Source organism: Anabas testudineus, chromosome 19 (assembly GCF_900324465.2).
Source record: "Anabas testudineus chromosome 19, fAnaTes1.2, whole genome shotgun sequence".
In the NCBI taxonomy this organism is placed as follows: Eukaryota; Metazoa; Chordata; class Actinopteri; order Anabantiformes; family Anabantidae; genus Anabas; species Anabas testudineus.
The window spans coordinates 7316761-7334924 of record NC_046628.1 but is presented as its reverse complement, the minus strand read 5'-3'; the positions used below and the strand labels follow the sequence as shown (position 1 = coordinate 7334924).

Genomic DNA, 18164 nt, shown 5'->3' with positions numbered 1-18164 from the left:
ACACAATAGGGTGGTGATGATCACACACAGGCTATTGCAAATCGCTCTCAGAAGTCTGAAATCAGAGGCTGCAAGGGAGAAAGAATAGGAGCACAAAGAGCGAAAGAGAGGGTTCCTGCACTGATGAATCATTAGTGATAAAGCTGGGGCTGAGCCAGTAAGGCTGTATTTAGAAACTTCTAACTCTTTCTCTCTTTCAGACCCCTCACTTACTAATTGTCATCTCTTTTAGCGTTTGACTGATGACTGGCTCTCTGAAAAGACGTGAGAAAAGGGGAGCCGACACTCGGCTCTGAAGATAATGTCACACTTTGAAGCTGTCAAGGGTAACAGTAATGTACTCAACAGTGGTGGCGACAGAGACAAAGCTACAGCTTCCAAAAACAAGTGAAGGCAAAATCCGGGGACCCTGAATGTTTCAGAGATACTACATAGACAATTCAAGATGGCATAGTGTCCATATTTCAGCCATGTGTCTGACTATTTGAATGTAACTTTGAAACTGGCAGGCTACAAGCAAATGTAGAGTCATTTTAGGCAACAGCAACTTTGGTTTAGGAAACAAAGGGAAAAAACAAATAAATAAAGTTCATCTTCAAAGTTAGCACTGACAGGAAAACTATTCATGTATAAAAGGTGCTGAGAAAGACCAACAAGAGTAACATCAGTAATGCATCCAGCAAGACGCAGATCCTGATACACTATCTGAAAAGATCAGACGAGTCGATGACAAACTCCAATGAAAGAATAGTAAGATGCACTCATCAATCTAATAATCTCTGTGATACAGTAGATTATGTGACATGTAAGCTTTTAAATAATATAATGCAGCTCTGAAACTAAAAACTCCCAATACACTTCTCTTGCAAAGTGTAACTCAGTGTATTATTAACATTTACAAAGTAGATGGTTGATTTTTGAGACCCATGACTTATTGCATAACTTGGTCTAAAGTAAATAGTTCAAACATTCAAACATTGTCTTGGTTTTTATATATATGAAGAGGCTTTGCCAGTCTGAAATAAGCTTATTGCACATGTTAGTGAAGTTTAGTCCTGAAATGATGATTTCTTCATGATCAGTAGATTGTTTTTAATACTATGCTAGACCTTGATAATGCTTATCATCACTAAAACTACAACAACTGAAACTATAATAAACTGAAACAAAGTCTATTAAATAAAAAATACACAAATGCTTATTAAACCACTTGCAGAACTAAAAACAAAATTTTCTATAACAAAACAAGGGAACTCACTAATAGAGCAATTAGCATACTTCATTTTTAATTCCTCTAACACTGGTGTGTTGAGGGTGTAATAGTGTCAAACACACACACACACACACACACACATGTCCTTAGGTCAATTATTGCTGATTAGCTGTTGGTGACAAGTGTGAAAGGCATCACTCTACAGCGAGACACAGCATCCAGCAGCGTGATATATCGATATACATAGACTTCCATTACAACACCAAACTACCCCGGCCAAAAAAGATACTTTCACCCTTGTCACGTCAGCAGTGCAACAGTCAATAGGTGACCTGAGCTACATAGGCCAAGTGAATTTGAACTAATTTAGATGAAGAACCACTTATGAATCACTTCTTAACTATGAGGGTAAATGTTGGGTTAACAGTACTTATCTCTGAGTGAAATAAGAGCAGATGGGCTCAGAAAGACAGCAAACTCTGGGTTGTTAATTTTATGTGGGAAGTTATTGTGCAAGTCTTTCATCTTCATAATGTCACTTCTATTTACTTCTGATTAACACGTGACCAAACACAATGGTGGATTGTATGCTCCTGTTTTCTGAATGATATGTCTGTACATCAAGTTGCTGTCAACTGGTAGTGCCATGATGCGAGAGGGAGGGAATGAGACAACAAGAGCGAGAAAGAAAGGATGGGAGGAGAAAAGAGAGAGAGGGAGGGATGGAGTGAGGCTGCAAATGGCAGCTTCTGTGACACCACAGGAGGGAGGGAAAGAGGGAGGGAGGGAGAGAGTGAGCAAGAAATAGTCAGAGGGAGAGAGTGCGAGCGAGAAAGAGAGAGAGAGAGAGAGAGAGAGAGAGAACAGCAGTCCAACTAGATCAGATTGCAAAAGATTGATAGAGAGAGCTCCTCTGTTAATAAGCAGTGAGGGAGTATTGTACAGTTTTATGGCAAATGTGAAAGGCAGACTTCTTGGTAGTAAAGATGAGGGATAAGCAGAAGACCAGCTGAAGAAATTGCCTAAGAAGATGGAGATACAAAAACCTGAATTTTTACTAGGATAGTCTTCGTTAGACGTTTCACACCTGTTTTGCAAGTCCAGCACTGACTGAGCAGCAGCAGCTTGGACCGAGGTTCTGGTGTGATTCAGTCTGGTCAGAACTGCATTTCTTCTGTACTTGCAACAGTTCCTGAAAAAAGAGAGAGACAAGAGATCAAGCAAGGATGAGGAAATTCAAAGGGGCTCTGCGTCTTCTGCTGCTGATGATGGAGTGGTTTTCTCCAGTATTACAGTAACACGAAGAAGGAACAGCTGTGGCGACAGATGCAGACAATGCCTCAGTTTGGTTAACACAGAAACCTGGGAGCGAAGATACCACCTTTTACTTCTGCAACCTGGGGGAGAACAGGTAGAAATAAAAGGTAAGAGAAGGACAGAAAACTTCACTTCAAACTTGCAGCTTGATTGTCACATCAGTATTGTCAGATGTCATTGGTCTGTAACGCTCTGGAAGTGGCATGGATGGATGGTAATGTCTACACTCAGGTGTCCCTGTGGAGCATGTCTGTCATTCTACTGGAATTCAATCAGACATTTATCATCAGTTAACATATCATTTTCACAGATGTTCAGAAACTAGACAAAAATAGACACAGATTGCTAAGGACATGCAGCCAAAATGAGTTCATCTTGTTCTCTATGCACATGTTTTCTAGTGCTTCACTGTTCATCTGATGTGAATATAAACATCATCAATTCAAGTTAAAAGCCATCATGTTAACCTAATTGTTCTTCTAAATCAAATATGTTGAGTACAGAGCTAGAAATGAAAATAGCACTGTTGCTGTACATAGTACATAGCTATACTGTAGCAGACAGGCTTTCCTGCAGAAAATGGTTATAATATAACCATTGCTCTTAACAGCCACCGCCACCTGATTTGGCATCTGAGCACAGGAGATGGCCTACATACCCCACTGTTCCAAGCTAAGGCTCTCATGTACGTTTGATCACCTTTTATGTTTAGTATAGATTATGGTTTAATCAAAAGGCCTTGTCTGTCGCTGTCACAGCCTGTCACTAACAGGCTCCCAGGTCCAAAGGGTTGAAAAACAAAACTGATTTGTAGCTAGAATCCCCAAAAAAAAAAGAAAATCATAAAAGTAATGAGTTGTGTTACATATATAAATATTTTGTTGGTAAAAATAATATAGTCTTTGGTTATATACTGGTTATATACTATAGCCACCTTCTAACAATTAAAACAGTTGAGGATTTTTTTCACCACAAGAGATTTTAGGGTATCATTTTTTTACAGGTATTATTTTTTTACATTTGACAGACAGAAATTATTATTAAAACATTTTTGTTTAAAACAATCAATAGACTATGATAGGCCTGGACAGTAGTACTACCAGCAAAATCTAATCACTGTAAACAAACACCGGTTTTGCTATTAGATCTTCTCCATTCAACTTCAACAAATACATACTGTACCTCAGTGATAAATATACTTGAGTACTTTTTAGGAACCCAATGTCCTAGGAGTGTTATATTAGAGAGATAACAACAGCTTTTAAGTTAGCATAATAATACTAAGGACAGACATGGGCAGGTATTATTGAAAAATCACACAGATCACTGATGTGAGAGTACAAAAGAGAAAGAGGATGAAGAGAACGAAGATTATGCAATATTTCCTGACAGTTCAATGACCTCATCCTGCTTTTAATCTCAGCTTAGTTCTCTTTGATTCACTTTTATTAAACAAAAGGGATATTTAGCATGTAGTAGGAAAGTGTGAAAACACAAAAAACACATTCACACAAAGGGTACAATAAAATATCAAACACATAGATATCAAAAACATACAGCTCATACATCTATTTGAATGACATAATGTACAGCGGCATACATTGTAAGTAATAAATATGATACATTGAACGTTTGTGTTCTAATCAACAGGTGTCGCTGAAAGTTGGAAATTACAGAGTTCAGGTTTAATATGGGTGATTCAGCCTTTATGAATGGGTACAAGTAATTAAAAAAACACACAAATAAAGATCAAAAACCCCAGTGAGAAGCTCACATGTGGAAATGATCGTTCAATGGAAACCAGGTGTCTGAACAGTGGAAAAGCTACAGGTGCAGCTAGCAAAAAAAGGACTACAGATTTTGTTCTACTTGCAGCTGTTCTAACACTGTGAAAAGGTGACTCAGTTCTTCTGTCTACCATTGCTCTCAAGAACCACCTGAGATGGCATCTCAGCACAGGGGAAGCCTACATACTCACGTGTACCTGCATCCAGGGCTGGTTACTGTTAAACTATCTTTATCCAACTGTTACAGCCTTTGACGCAAGTGTCACTAATTACTGCATTATATTTGAAAACGGTTGCTGTGAAGAAGTGTGCATAACATACTGCCAATCAGACAGCATCTCTGCCAGGTGAAGTGCTGTTACTGTCTATAGAAAAATACCTGTAGGTTACTTGAGACGAGTTCCGCGTGGTGGGCTGTAGCAAAAAAAATGACATCTGAGCCTCAGCTTTTCCTTCACAATGGCCTTGGGAGGTGGGTGGGATTGTAGTGGCTGAGCTCAGTTTTCTGCATGCTTGTCTTCAGATGAAGTACCCTCTCCCCCTCCACGTTATTGTTCCTCCCAATCCCTTCCATTATTTTGCACATCCAATTATTCATTCTATTCATCCTAATCAGCTGCAGGCTTATCATCTCCCCTAGTTGCTTCTCTCGGCTCCCCAAGAACAGACACAGCAGACTAGGTCACAAAAGGTTATGCAACAAATTACTGGCTGTGGTGAAAACCACTTTCCGTATCCCGCCTTCTGAATCAAAGATGCCTGTTGTATAGTTATTGATGTATTCCAAACTTGACTGTTTTAACTACCAAACAAAGTAACAATATAAACACAACATGCACTATTAATCGCCTCCCTCCGAGCTGTCATTTGACGCTGCTTGTAGTAGATTTGCATGGTAGTGTTGTGCTGCTGTCTTGCTTTCCAAATAATTGGCATGTCACTCAATACGAACACCAACACTAGATAATAACTATATCTTTAGTCTTTGTCCTTTGCTCATTCCTCTGTTTAAAAATAAGTAATTAGTGAGATCCTTTTGTTTATTAAAAAAAAGTCATGATATGTTCATTATCAACATAGGTAAAAACAGAACTGGAGCAGGTGGGTATTTTCCAAAAAACTCCTCATGTTTTGCCTATATCATTTATCAATATTTGGTTAAAAAGTCATACATTTTCATGAATCAAGGCACCATGTACACTCAAAGCTTACATGTACAACATATCAGAAGGACAACATGATTTAAAGAGCTTCTCGTGTAGCCACAGTAAAGTCTTCATCATTATGGTTTGAGGCTCTGTCTTATGTTCCAAGAAGTCAGGAAGGGTTTTTGCTTTCAGTTGACCAATCCAGCACCTGACATTACATAGCTACACTACAACATTGAGACTGCACACACTGTACAACTGCACATATGACCATATGTGTAGTATAAAGACCAAGTTTTATAATGTTAATTGCCGAGATGACATTCAATATTAATCTCAAATACAGTATATAAAACGGTCAGTGTTATATTATAGAGCACCTGCCACTACATGGATAAGCCAAGTAACACAAACCTGGCTAATTAAACTGAGTACAAAACATGCTAGCTACAATCAGGATGAAAGGATGAAACAACCTAGTTTGGTTTAAATATTTACAGATTTACACATTGGGGAGGAGTGGCAGGATCACTATTTTTAGCATTAACAGCTGTTCTCTTTTGGGAATGTAGTGTGATATTGTGAAAAGATAAACTGAGCCTTTAGAAGTATAAAAATAGAACATTTAGCTACAGTATGTTTTCCTTGTTTTCCTTATGTTTTGACCCATAAGGGACAAATGTAAGATTGTGCATGAGGTAATCTGGCTCCAAAATAGGAGAACTTCCACCTGAAAGAGTGTGTGTATGGAGGGAATTAGTGTGAGTGTGGCAGACAGAAATGCACACGGGATTTGGGAGTGTACATGAGTGAACTGTCATGTCTTCAGGGCCCAAATCAGACAGGCAGACACAGAACGGATGTGGCCAGGCGATTAAAGGTGTCTGCACCCAGAGGGGCTTCAGTCCAGCTCCCAAGGGTAAAACTCTTTGACCATGAGACTCTTGAGCAGTGACCAGGTTATTGCGTGACCGAGACAATAACTTGACAGACATGTTGATATATTGCAGGGTTGAAAAATATTCACACCTATTTGGACTTGCCAGTCAACCTTACTTGCATATCTTTGGATAGTGGGTGACCTGAGCACCTGGAGGTAACAGAAACATGCATGGTCAAACAGAAAGACCCATGCCGGTCAGGCAGAATCAAAAACCTGTTGCCATCAGGTGACAGAGTTTATCAATGCATCACTGTTCATCCCCACACTTCAGATTGACTTGATTCTAAGGTAACATTTTCACACGCATACTATTCATGTGTTGTCAAGTGTAGTATGTCTAATCTAGTAACACTCTTGTAAACTAAAGTTCCAGTATGTAAGGGCACTGCACAGGGGAATAATCTACTACCTACTTGTATCAAGCACCAAAGGAAGGCACTATAATTTACAGCATCCTCACAACATGATTAATAATGCTGCAAATTGTACAGACTAGGGCCAAATAAATCTCTTTCCATCGCTCTCTGCATCATCTGGAATTGCACGTCCATGGACTCACAGCGACACACGTGCCAGTCCCCTAGGAGTTAAAATGCACACACACACATAACCCTCTGTACTCCCCTTACAAAGGTATTGTAGTGAAAGAACAATGACAAACTTAGGCCACAAAAGCACAGCTAGATGAGCACAGCTGTCTGTTTCATGGGCGTGTTTTGCTGATAAACTATGAATACAACCAAGATGTGGTTAAAACTAACATGATAACCTTCCTTTGCAGGCCTAATATATGTCAGGTGTCCTCTTTTTTAAAATAAAACACAGCCAGATACAATAATACAAACCAGACATTTTTGTCATTATGTAGTAAAAAACATCTTGTAGGTGATGACTTTGTCCTGCGATGGAGTTTGTCTCCATCGCAGGACAGCACAAGAAATGCCATGTGACAGAACTGGATCTGCTGTGAGGGCAGCTCTTCACTTACCCACAAGATATCAAAAGACATGAGGACCCTTCAGTGAGGGCCAATTGGATTTTGAGTCATGATGAATAAAGAGAGCAAGAGGGCAAGGAGAAGGAGTGAAAAGTAACTGGCATTAGAGATATTAAATCTATACACCGCTGACTGGTAGTGCAACAGAAAATAAGTGTTCCTTTAAACCATAACAATGATAAATACACAGTAAATCTTCTCTGTTATGATAAATTATGATCATATATCATATTATCATACAAAGATTACAAACAACAGAAGCAATAAGGTTAACTGATCCTGCATTAGTTAATGAAAAAATGCATTTTAAACCTATTAGAATGGTTAAAAAATACCTAATTCATTAAATGCTCTGTGATTAATTAGTCTAAATTATTTGCAAACATTATTTTTATTATTTTTGCTTTGACAGTGTCCAAAAATAAATCATATAAAATGTATTTTGGCAGACGAATTAATCAATAAATAAGTGGCATAGTCCCTGATTTACTAAGATGATTGACAACAGGTGTAAAAATGGTGGAAGTCAAATTCTAATGAGGTGTTTCACTGGTGTCTGTCACGGTGAATTTAGAGAATGACCAGCATAAACGCAGGAGGAATTTGATCCAGAGGAATTTAAGTTGGGAGAGGCTAATAATAACTTTGATGAGCTAAAGTGTTACAGAAGGAAAGTCTTGGAAAGATCACTCCTATAACTATGGGGAAATGAGCCACCGCATAAAAGTTTGGCCTCTTTCCGTGCGTCCTGGGTGTGCAGAAAGCAGAGTAGGCAGGTCATACCGGGGGCATAAAGTGTGCACACATAGTACACATCCGCTCTTGCATTAAGTAATCCACACTGAGTGGAAGGACACTGCTCTTATCATATAATTTTTTTTTTCAGGTTTTGTCATTTATAGGTGCATGTATTTATGTATGTATTATGTATGTTGTTTTATTTTTTTGTGAACTACTGACAATATTTCTCCTAAATTCTGAATAAGACTATTGTTATTTGCAACATACATTTAAAGTAAATGACAAAACTCTATACTAAAAAATTATTAATATATTATATATATTATTTATTATACATTAATATTAATAGCCTTGGTTCTGAAAAGTAGCAAAACTGTGAATTACTTATGTAACAATGTTTTAATATTGAGTCAGAGAGCTGTCATAGTTAAATCTTTGGTGATGTTTCATACACTACAAGTATTATGTGATTTAATCATTATGTCACAGAAAGATACTCACATTATTTTCCTCAACACTCTCTACAGGGATTGGATTAAAGCACAAGGCTTCCACCCAGATCCCTGTCTATGACTCACTAAAATGCAGCTTAGCCAGTGATCAAGCTGTGAGGGGCAACAATCACACACTGGGGCTCCAGGCCCACCCTTCTGCTCTGACCCTGCAGCTGGAGGTGCCGCCAGGAGCATGAGTGTGGGAAGAATCAACCGCTACAGCATTGTGTCATCCGAGGAAGAGGGCCTCAGGCTCACTACCATGCATGGCATGAATGGCTTTGGTAATGGCAAGATTCACACACGCCGCAAGTGCCGCAATCGCTTTGTCAAAAAGAATGGGCAGTGCAATGTGCAGTTTGCCAATATGGATGACAAGTCACAACGCTACATGGCTGACATTTTCACCACATGTGTTGATATTCGTTGGCGATGGATGTTGGTAGTCTTCACTCTTGTGTTTGTTGTCTCCTGGTTGGCATTTGGCTTAGCCTTTTGGGTTATTGCTTTGCTGCATGGAGATCTAGATAACCCTGCTGGAGATGACAACTTCACTCCATGTGTCCTGCAGGTAAATGGATTTGTGGCTGCCTTTCTATTCTCAATTGAAACACAGTCTACAATAGGTTATGGCTACCGCTGTGTAACTGAGGAGTGCCCAGTGGCTGTCTTCATGGTGGTATTCCAGTCCATAGTTGGCTGCATTATTGACTGCTTCATGATTGGCGCAATCATGGCCAAAATGGCAAGGCCTAAAAAGCGAGCACAAACACTGTTGTTTAGCCACAATGCTGTTATTGCCATGAGAGATGGAAAGCTGTGCCTCATGTGGAGGGTAGGAAATCTTCGCAAGAGCCACATTGTAGAAGCCCATGTGAGGGCACAGCTCATAAAACCTCGTATCACCGACGAGGGGGAATATATTCCTCTAGACCAGATAGACATTAATGTGGGTTTTGATAAAGGGTTGGACAGGATCTTCTTGGTTTCACCCATCACTATACTACATGAGATAGATGAGGAGAGCCCCCTTTTTGGGATCAGCAAACAGGACTTGGAGACAGCAGACTTTGAGATTGTCGTCATCTTGGAGGGGATGGTTGAAGCAACTGCCATGACTACACAGGCTCGCAGCTCCTACTTGGCCTCTGAGATCCTCTGGGGTCACCGGTTCGAACCAGTCTTGTTTGAGGAGAAGAACCTGTACAAGGTGGATTATTCTCATTTTCACAAAACCTATGAGGTGCCGTCCACCCCCCGATGTAGTGCCAAGGACATGGTGGAGAACAAGTTCTTAGTTCCCAGTTCAAACTCCTTCTGCTATGAAAACGAGCTGGCCTTCCTAAATCGCGATGAAGAGGAGGATGATGTAGGTGGTGGGAGCAGGGCACTGGCAAACCTCAGTCCAGACCGGAACAGCCGACATGAGTTTGAACGCTTACAGGCCACCAGGACACTGGATCAAAGGTCATATCGTAGAGAGTCAGAAATATGACCTCTACTAATGGAGCCAGAGTCAACTTTCAATATTATCCAAGGTTAAAAATGAAGAACTGAAGTGCCATAGAAAAAGCTGACAACTGGGAAAGATAAGAAAAGAATCAGCAGCAGTAGAAAGGACACAGCTTTGAAAATTGTGGTAAGGAATGTCTACAATCAAGGAAAAGGCTAATGAAAGACCTTTATCCTTCATGGAAACTTGAATCGTTTTACACATGGTCATTTTGAGTTTAGAGTGTTTAACAATAGTGCATCAAAAACTTAGACCTTATAATCAAATTTTAGGTGTAAATACATTGATTAGGATAGTTATGTTTTGTGTGCAGTATCAGTTTCCAAAAACACCTAAACAAACAAAAGTTGCTATTTCACCTTAGTCTTGGGCACAAATAATAGTGTTACAAGGCTTCTCTCTAACTATCCTTGTATTGCTGTCACTTGCTGGACCTGTGTTAAGTGACACATTGAAAATTCGTGCACTGCAGCATTCAGATGCAATGAGCCATGATAAAACATCTGACCATGAGCCACTGAGAACAACACAGTTCAACACTGTAATGTTATAAACTGCATTAGGGGGAAAATAAAGGATTATGCCGGACAGAAATTAAACTGTATAGAGACCACTCTATTTGTATTCACGTGATCAATGACACAAACAAACAAAACAAAAGAAAAATAAAACACTTAAACTTCTCAAACAATCATTTTACAGACCACCAACACCATGACTTGGCTGCACTTATTTACATGTATCAAGCAATGTACAAACAATGATAGGTAGTCACGTAAAACAAAACAAAATTCAGATTTCTAATGATAAAATTAATAAATGAATAACAGCAACTTGTAACACCACAAAGACATGCACCTTAAAATGTACCTTTACTTTTTCCAATTTGAAAAAAACTAAAACCCATATGTTGTCATTTAAACAGTTAACGCTTTAGTTCTCTTTAAAAATATCTATGCATAATGTTAACTATATCAGGGGACAGAAATCCTATTATGTTCTATGTGAGAGGGAATTCAAAACAGTCTGAAGTAACAAATTGCATAAAAAAACCTGTAATAGTCAAATTTTATTGATGTATTTTACACAGGCTTTGACTAAAACATTTAAAATACAGACCGAATGAGAATTCCTGATGTTTTACTTTGTAGTTCTATGTTCAAACTGAACTTAAAATGTAAGTTTGGGGTGTTAACCATTCAGCAAATATCTATTCCTAAATAACCAAGCATCATAAGGACAAATTATCTAAAGCACTTTGGCGTTAGGATTATAAGGTTGGAAATGTCCAAATGTATTAGCCAACGAACAGTTGCTAGCTCTACATTTCTATTAACTTTACATCAAAAATGGGAAAATTAAACTGCCCTTTTTGTTATTACTAACAGATTCTCTGTTTCAAATTGTACCTGGGTTATAGAACAATGACCCGACAAAACATTTTTAATTATTATACAACTAATGTATGTTTTAACAAGTAAAATCAATGTGTGCATACCTACATTTTGGCATGGTACAAGAGCAACATTTAAACTAAGAGAACATAACTTTTTCTATAATAATTTTTCCTCTCTACATATACATTCCTTTACCATTTACAAACAGCACACACTGTAGACAGGTAAATTAATTCTAGCAATATACTATATACTAATATCATATGAGGAGTAAAGACACTGGACCAAGGTCTGAATGGAAGCAATAAACACAAAAGCACATCTTTTGGAATAATTTAAATAAGCGCATTTGGAATTATTCTCTTGTAATACACTGAACATGCACATTTTTAATTCCTAATTAACAGATTTAAGAAAAGCATGGTGTGAGGAGATGTTTTCTCTGTCATTTTTATTGTACTGGTATGCATATGATTTCTTTATTAAACACAGTTATGATACCAAAGCAAAGGAATCCTGCTCAAACTCAAAATTTGAAGCAATTTTCCCAAGATCATATTTAGTAAACTGTTTAGGGTAATCATATTCCACAAAGGTGTTTGAATCTCCAATTGGCAAATGTTCTTTAAAAAAATGCCATTAAATAAGTAAATCTCTGTTTAATCAAATGTTAAAATCTAATAAACAACCAATTTTAGTTGTAGTTATAGATTCATTCACTTTGTATTGCTGTATACAGTAGGTTAAGAGGCAAATTATGATGCATGATAACTTTTCTTTGGCATGGACAACAATCCCTGATTCTAGATGCCTATGTGTAAGAATTCATCATTCAAACATTAATAAGGTGTTTAACAAAATACTATTTATCAAGCCCAGTTTATCTATTAACTCGCTAAAATGTGGATGTCACGTCCCTGTGAAACAATATTAATTAACTTTCACACATGAAAGATGGCATATGTTAAAAGAAGGAAACATATAGCAGAGGGGTGAAAAAATAACATGAAAACAAAGAGGAAAACCATAAAATGGTCGTTATGTTGGTCACAATGACTAATATTTTCCTAAAAGTCATCTATCTTTAGTAGTATGCTTGACTCTATGATATTCCTGGAATATATGTTGCTTTTTCAGAAAACTGTAGGATGTTGTAAAATACAAAGAGCCCTTTTTGGCTAATAAGTAAAGCATTCTTTACCCCATCCTAAACATTTATTATGCTCATTGCCTTCTGGGAAGGCTGTATACACTGATGTGTGAAGCGTCTGCACCTACACACAAAATTTCAGTGGTAAAAAAACCATGAAGCAGCAACAGCTTCTTTGTTGCATCACTGAAATACTGAATATTTTTTCTGAGATTGTTTTAGCTTTGATGTTGCCCACCTGAGTCCTTAAAAAGAAACATTAGGGTTTATGTAAAATCAAGTTACATTATAAAAATTATAATAGGCTGCAGCCAGGCTGAACAAACCTGCTTATTTTTATACAAAGTTCTTTTTGATAGAATACAGCAATCGTTATTTATCTGTACTACAATGAAATCACTACTGAGAAGCAACAAAGTGATTCTTGTCTCAGTTTTCAATGATTTAATTTCTGTTGTTTCATTTCAGCAAGGATGCTCATGTTTAAACAGGTATTTCTCTTAAAGGGATGATTGGGAAAACCTTTGACCTCTGTAGATGTCTTCCTATATCCAGCAAAATGTGTACTGGGCTTTTGATTCTAATTCAAAGTTATGTAAATTATTTAATTAAAAAATAACTGTGAAAAATATGTTTTTTATCTCATCTGTTGAAAGTGTTCTGACCTGTATGCACTGAAATGTAAAATGCAAAACAAACCCTGGACATCCTCAAGCTTGACTAATCAGTGGATAAAGTGGTAGCTGAGGTAATACATCACCTTGAGGGGAAATCAAGATCACAACAGTCAGATGACTCACTGGTCTTGGGCCAATTATTCTCATCAATTAATCACAGTGCCACACAAACAACTAGCAGGGCCAGGAGCCTTTTGGCCTCACCGTATTGGGTAAGAAAGATCAATGCGGTAACAACACAAAAGAGATCATTATATCATTAGTCTAGGCCAAAAGTGAGGCAGAAGAACGTGTAACCTCGTGTTTTATGTTCCCTTAAAACTAATAATTTCGCTATGGGCCTTTTTCCCTGAAGACATTTCAACATGTCATTGTAATAACAGAAAAGTTGTAAATAATACAATGAAACAATCACTGAATTAGATTAAGATGGTTCAGCTTGAGGGTGCTGGTGCTGTTCATGCTGGCTATATCTCACACTGTCACAGACTACTGGGACACTGGGGCAGAGTGTGGCCACTGTTAATGTTATTAGTAACACCTGTGTGCTACTTATTGCAACAAGACAAAAGGTTATGAAAACTACCACAGTACTATTGTACATGTACACTTCAGCAGCATCATATAAAGCTACACAGTTAAAATCTGTGAGCCATGTTTCCAAAATAAGTCAAAGTTAGAGGAGAAAACTGATTACTTATCTTGTGCATATATATACGTATTTACTGTAACCAGGTTACATGTTCCCTGACTATCTTGCATAACCTGGCTTCTCTGAGTAACCAGATTACTTAAGTGCATGTACTGTAAATACACTGAATGAGGATTAACATGTTGGCCAGTGGTTGTGCTGAGCTCAGGCATAGTCACAGAGACTATACTGGATGCTTTTGCCAAGTTTGATTATGTAACATGGCCGGGGCAGTGTATTTTGCGGCTTTGTGTAGCTTGGCATCACAAACTTAAAGCAAAAATTAATCTTCTAAGGTTCATAGGTACCTGATGAAAGCATTAAACCTGTAGACTTACGCTGTGAAAATGAACTTGAATCTGAGCGTGAACTGTATTGTCAGACTGATATACGTCATAGTAGGATTAGATGCCAAGAAGACCTGGATAATTAAGTGCATATTAAGATAACAAGTGAGATAGTTGCTATTTAATCAGAAACATGTGGCAAACAGATGGGATGGGTATATAACCTACAGTACATGGGTAAACTATGATGTCAGTTGCTTAAATTGTTCTCAGCAGGTAGTTTACCTGGGCATCCATGTATCCAAGTCTAGTATATGTTATTTCACTTTACCAGCTGGGGTTAAGGTTTTTTTTTTTTTTACCAGACTAAAATTGAAGCAGAAGTGTGAAGCAAAAATGCAAGATAATGTTTTTATGCTTCACATTGGCTATTGCTACACACCACTAAGGCAATAAACAGCACAATTGTTAGCTGTTGATTGTATCCCAAAGCTATGAGTTCCTCTTGTTCACCAGCGTCTCCTTTAACACTCACGTCTCCTGCAAATAAAACCTATTAATTACCATATGGAGGCTGTTGCCACGAGACCCAGTGGCTGAAAAAAAGAGCCTGCAGCTGGAGAACAAACCAGACACAACCTCAACAGAGACAAATGCATCAGTGCTAATGATCACTACTGTACTTTAGCTTTACAGAAAAACATAGATTAAAAGACAGATAGACTGTGGTGCTTTTTTTTCTACATCATTATAATATTTTGTCTAAATTACACAACAGCAAAGTTGACAACAATGATCCCTCGGGAACGTCCCTTCTGTGACTCCCAGGGAACAGTTGATTGAGCCAGCTGGGGCCTAGGGTCACAGATTTGCTCACATGATATAAAACAAAAAATGTTACACCTACTAAACTCTTCTGGAGCCATTTAAAGGATGTGAAGAGATTTGAGGAAGTGCCCTCGCCAGGCTCTCTGCCAGTCGGCCCATATAGACTAGTTATAATTAATGCTGGAACAAACTCCCTGTAGCCTGGTCTCTTGATGACACTAAAATGAGGGGAAATTGTGTTGAAGAGGCTATATAAAGCTCCTCAGTGTCAAGCTGCATGTGACTCTGTGGCCAACACCACTAAAAGTACTCCCTGTTAGCATACTCCTTGTGATTTTATCACTCATTGAAAGAGATTTACTGGAGGTTTGAAGTCTGTGTTACTATAGCTAATGTTATTTAAAGACACATGTCACAGGATGTTGATGAACAAATGATTTAAGTTAAAATCCATTACTAATGTACATTGTACAATTTGTTCAGAGTTAAATAAAAGAACAATTGTCGATGAAAGTTAAACCATCAACCCACGAAGGTCTGAATTAAAAATCACACAAAATATCAAAGTGAAATATTGAAATCACAGAATCTGTGTATCGTTCGTTCATTTGATTTTCAATTGAAAACAAAAATCAAGAAAATGATCAAATTTTCGTTTCCACAACCAAAACATAACAGTTTGTTTTCCAATTTCCGATTTTGTGCCCAAATCAAAAATGGAAAAAACAGATAATAAGCACTCATATTCTATTTTAATTTTTGCTTTGGGAATTTGTGACATGTTGTGCCAAAAAGTGATTGTCCACCAGAAACAGTATCTCCCAGTTTATCTCTGACTACGGCTGCTTATTTCAGTATCAAACAGTCATAAAGTGCAACGACTGTACATTCAATATATCCCTGTGATACAATTTGATGGTTTGAGGAAAGAGGAACCCAACATCATGTACTGTAAAATGCTTTAAAGCAGTTCTCGATAGTAACCAATGGCAAACCTGCCATTCAGATGTTCACTGGCAAATGCTAAATGAGCTGCACAGTACTGGGCTTTGACCACAGGTTGTACTCAAGGCTGTCGAGCTCCCATGCCACCCTCACAGAAATTGTTTCTGAGAAACATGAAAACCAGTTGCCCCCTGGAGGTCATTTTGTGAGACTCTAGAAGTGATCCTCCTGTTCTTCTTTGCACAAACGTGCAGATACCTCTATTGCAGATGGCCTTATGCCCTTCTACAGCCCCTGTCCAGGTCTTCTGGTGTAATGGCCAGTCTCCTGGTGTCTCCTCCAAATCTGTCTCCCGAGACTGTGCTGGGAGAACTAGCACTAGTAAAACACAAAACTTAAGAATCACTCAGGAAGGATAATGAGAGAGCATTTTTCTGTGTTTATCACATGCAAAAGCATTCCTTTTCGGGGGCTTTCTTGCTTTTGCCTCTGCAATGCACCTGTTGTCACTTTCAATGGCACCAAAACAGGTGAACCTGATTCGCTATTACTTGTGCTTCCTAAAGAAACAGATTGATATCCCTGAAGTTTAACCAAGTTAAATAAAATATACTGTGATACTTGTTTTTTTGAGCAGTGTTTCAATATATGATGGTATTAAAAGATTACATAGTGTATGACATGAGTAATACATACAGAAATAATGCATTAGGTATAACTATAAATGAGTTTTTCTATAAAGAGACACAGACTATGTGTTATTCTAAGCAGACACTTTACAACAGATCACTTGCCAAGACACAGGCTTGACATAGAAAACTGATAATGAGACCAAACGAAAGTGCTGCTGAGTTGACAGAAAGTACAAACTGATCCTTCTGTGGTCTTCAAGTGTGATGGGAATGTATCCAATGACTCAGATGTTTTGTAGTCTGTTGCCCAAATGGAGGAGACACAACAGCCCTGTCCTACTACCCACGCTTGTCTTGTTTAACAAGCCAAGAGCACACTGGTTTTGTCCATTACTGTCAATGGTGTCCAAATAGACATCACAATGCTGCAAATGTACACAATTCTTAACGACATAGAGGAGTACACTTGCTTCCTGACATCATCGCATCTCTCATTTAGGTAGATACGTAGTCTTTTTTAAAGAAGAGATTTTAAGAACCTGCTAGATAGTGCATTTTTGGAGTGCACTGGTTAATATGTTTAGCCAGAAAAATTCTCAAAGCAGGTCTCCCTCTCCTATTGTATTACTCATAAATTCTCTACTTATGTAATTCTCAAAAAACTTACAATCATCTCCACACCACCACCACTGTTTATTCCAATAAATACAAAAATATTAGAGGCCTGTTGAGAAATGTAATTTTCCTGTTGCTAAAAAATAAATAAATACAAAAAACAGATGCACGTCATTAGCCTGGCCTGACACAGACAATAGTTTGACCAAGTAACAGTAATTTTCTATAACTGTGGCCTTCACAAAAGTCAAGGTTTTGTTTAAATCCAGACTACAGAACACCACTTGTTGAGTTGTTGGTTCCCTTATCTATGTGACATCAGGACCTTAAGGTGCTTTTACAAACACAAAATCCTTAATGGACATGCTCCTTTTCAGCTTTCTGATCTCCTTAAACCTTATATTCAAACTTGTGCCCTCCACTTTCAGAATGCAGAGACAGCAGCGTATTGCTACATATTTGTCTGTCTTGAAAGAGGGATCCCTCCTGGCTGCTGTGAACTGGAGTATTGCTGTTGGCCTTTTAAAACTACGCTACTGACTGTCAATGCCGCAGCCTGCTAATGAGAATCAGTAAATTACAATGAGAGAGCTAAAAAAAAAAAAGCATATTGTAATAAGCATATCAATCACATCAGATTGACGACTCACTTTTGAGAGCTCTACTGATCTATTGCTGGCCTAGTTGATGAGATGAGTAGAGCTAATAGCTGTTTGAGAAGAGAACCCTGCACACCCACACAGGTATTTTCACCTGACTAATTAGACTGCTGTAAACAATGTCCACAAT

General features: G+C 38.1%; 1 protein-coding gene across 1 annotated transcript; it reads left to right on the top strand.

Annotated features, from left to right (window-relative positions):
* The first annotated feature begins 8833 nt into the window (after positions 1 to 8833).
* Positions 8834 to 10135, top strand: kcnj12a (potassium inwardly rectifying channel subfamily J member 12a). Its single transcript, XM_026351391.1, has one exon. The coding sequence runs from the start codon at positions 8834 to 8836 to the stop codon at positions 10133 to 10135; it is 1302 nt and encodes a 433-aa protein (XP_026207176.1).
* The last annotated feature ends 8029 nt before the right edge of the window (positions 10136 to 18164 follow it).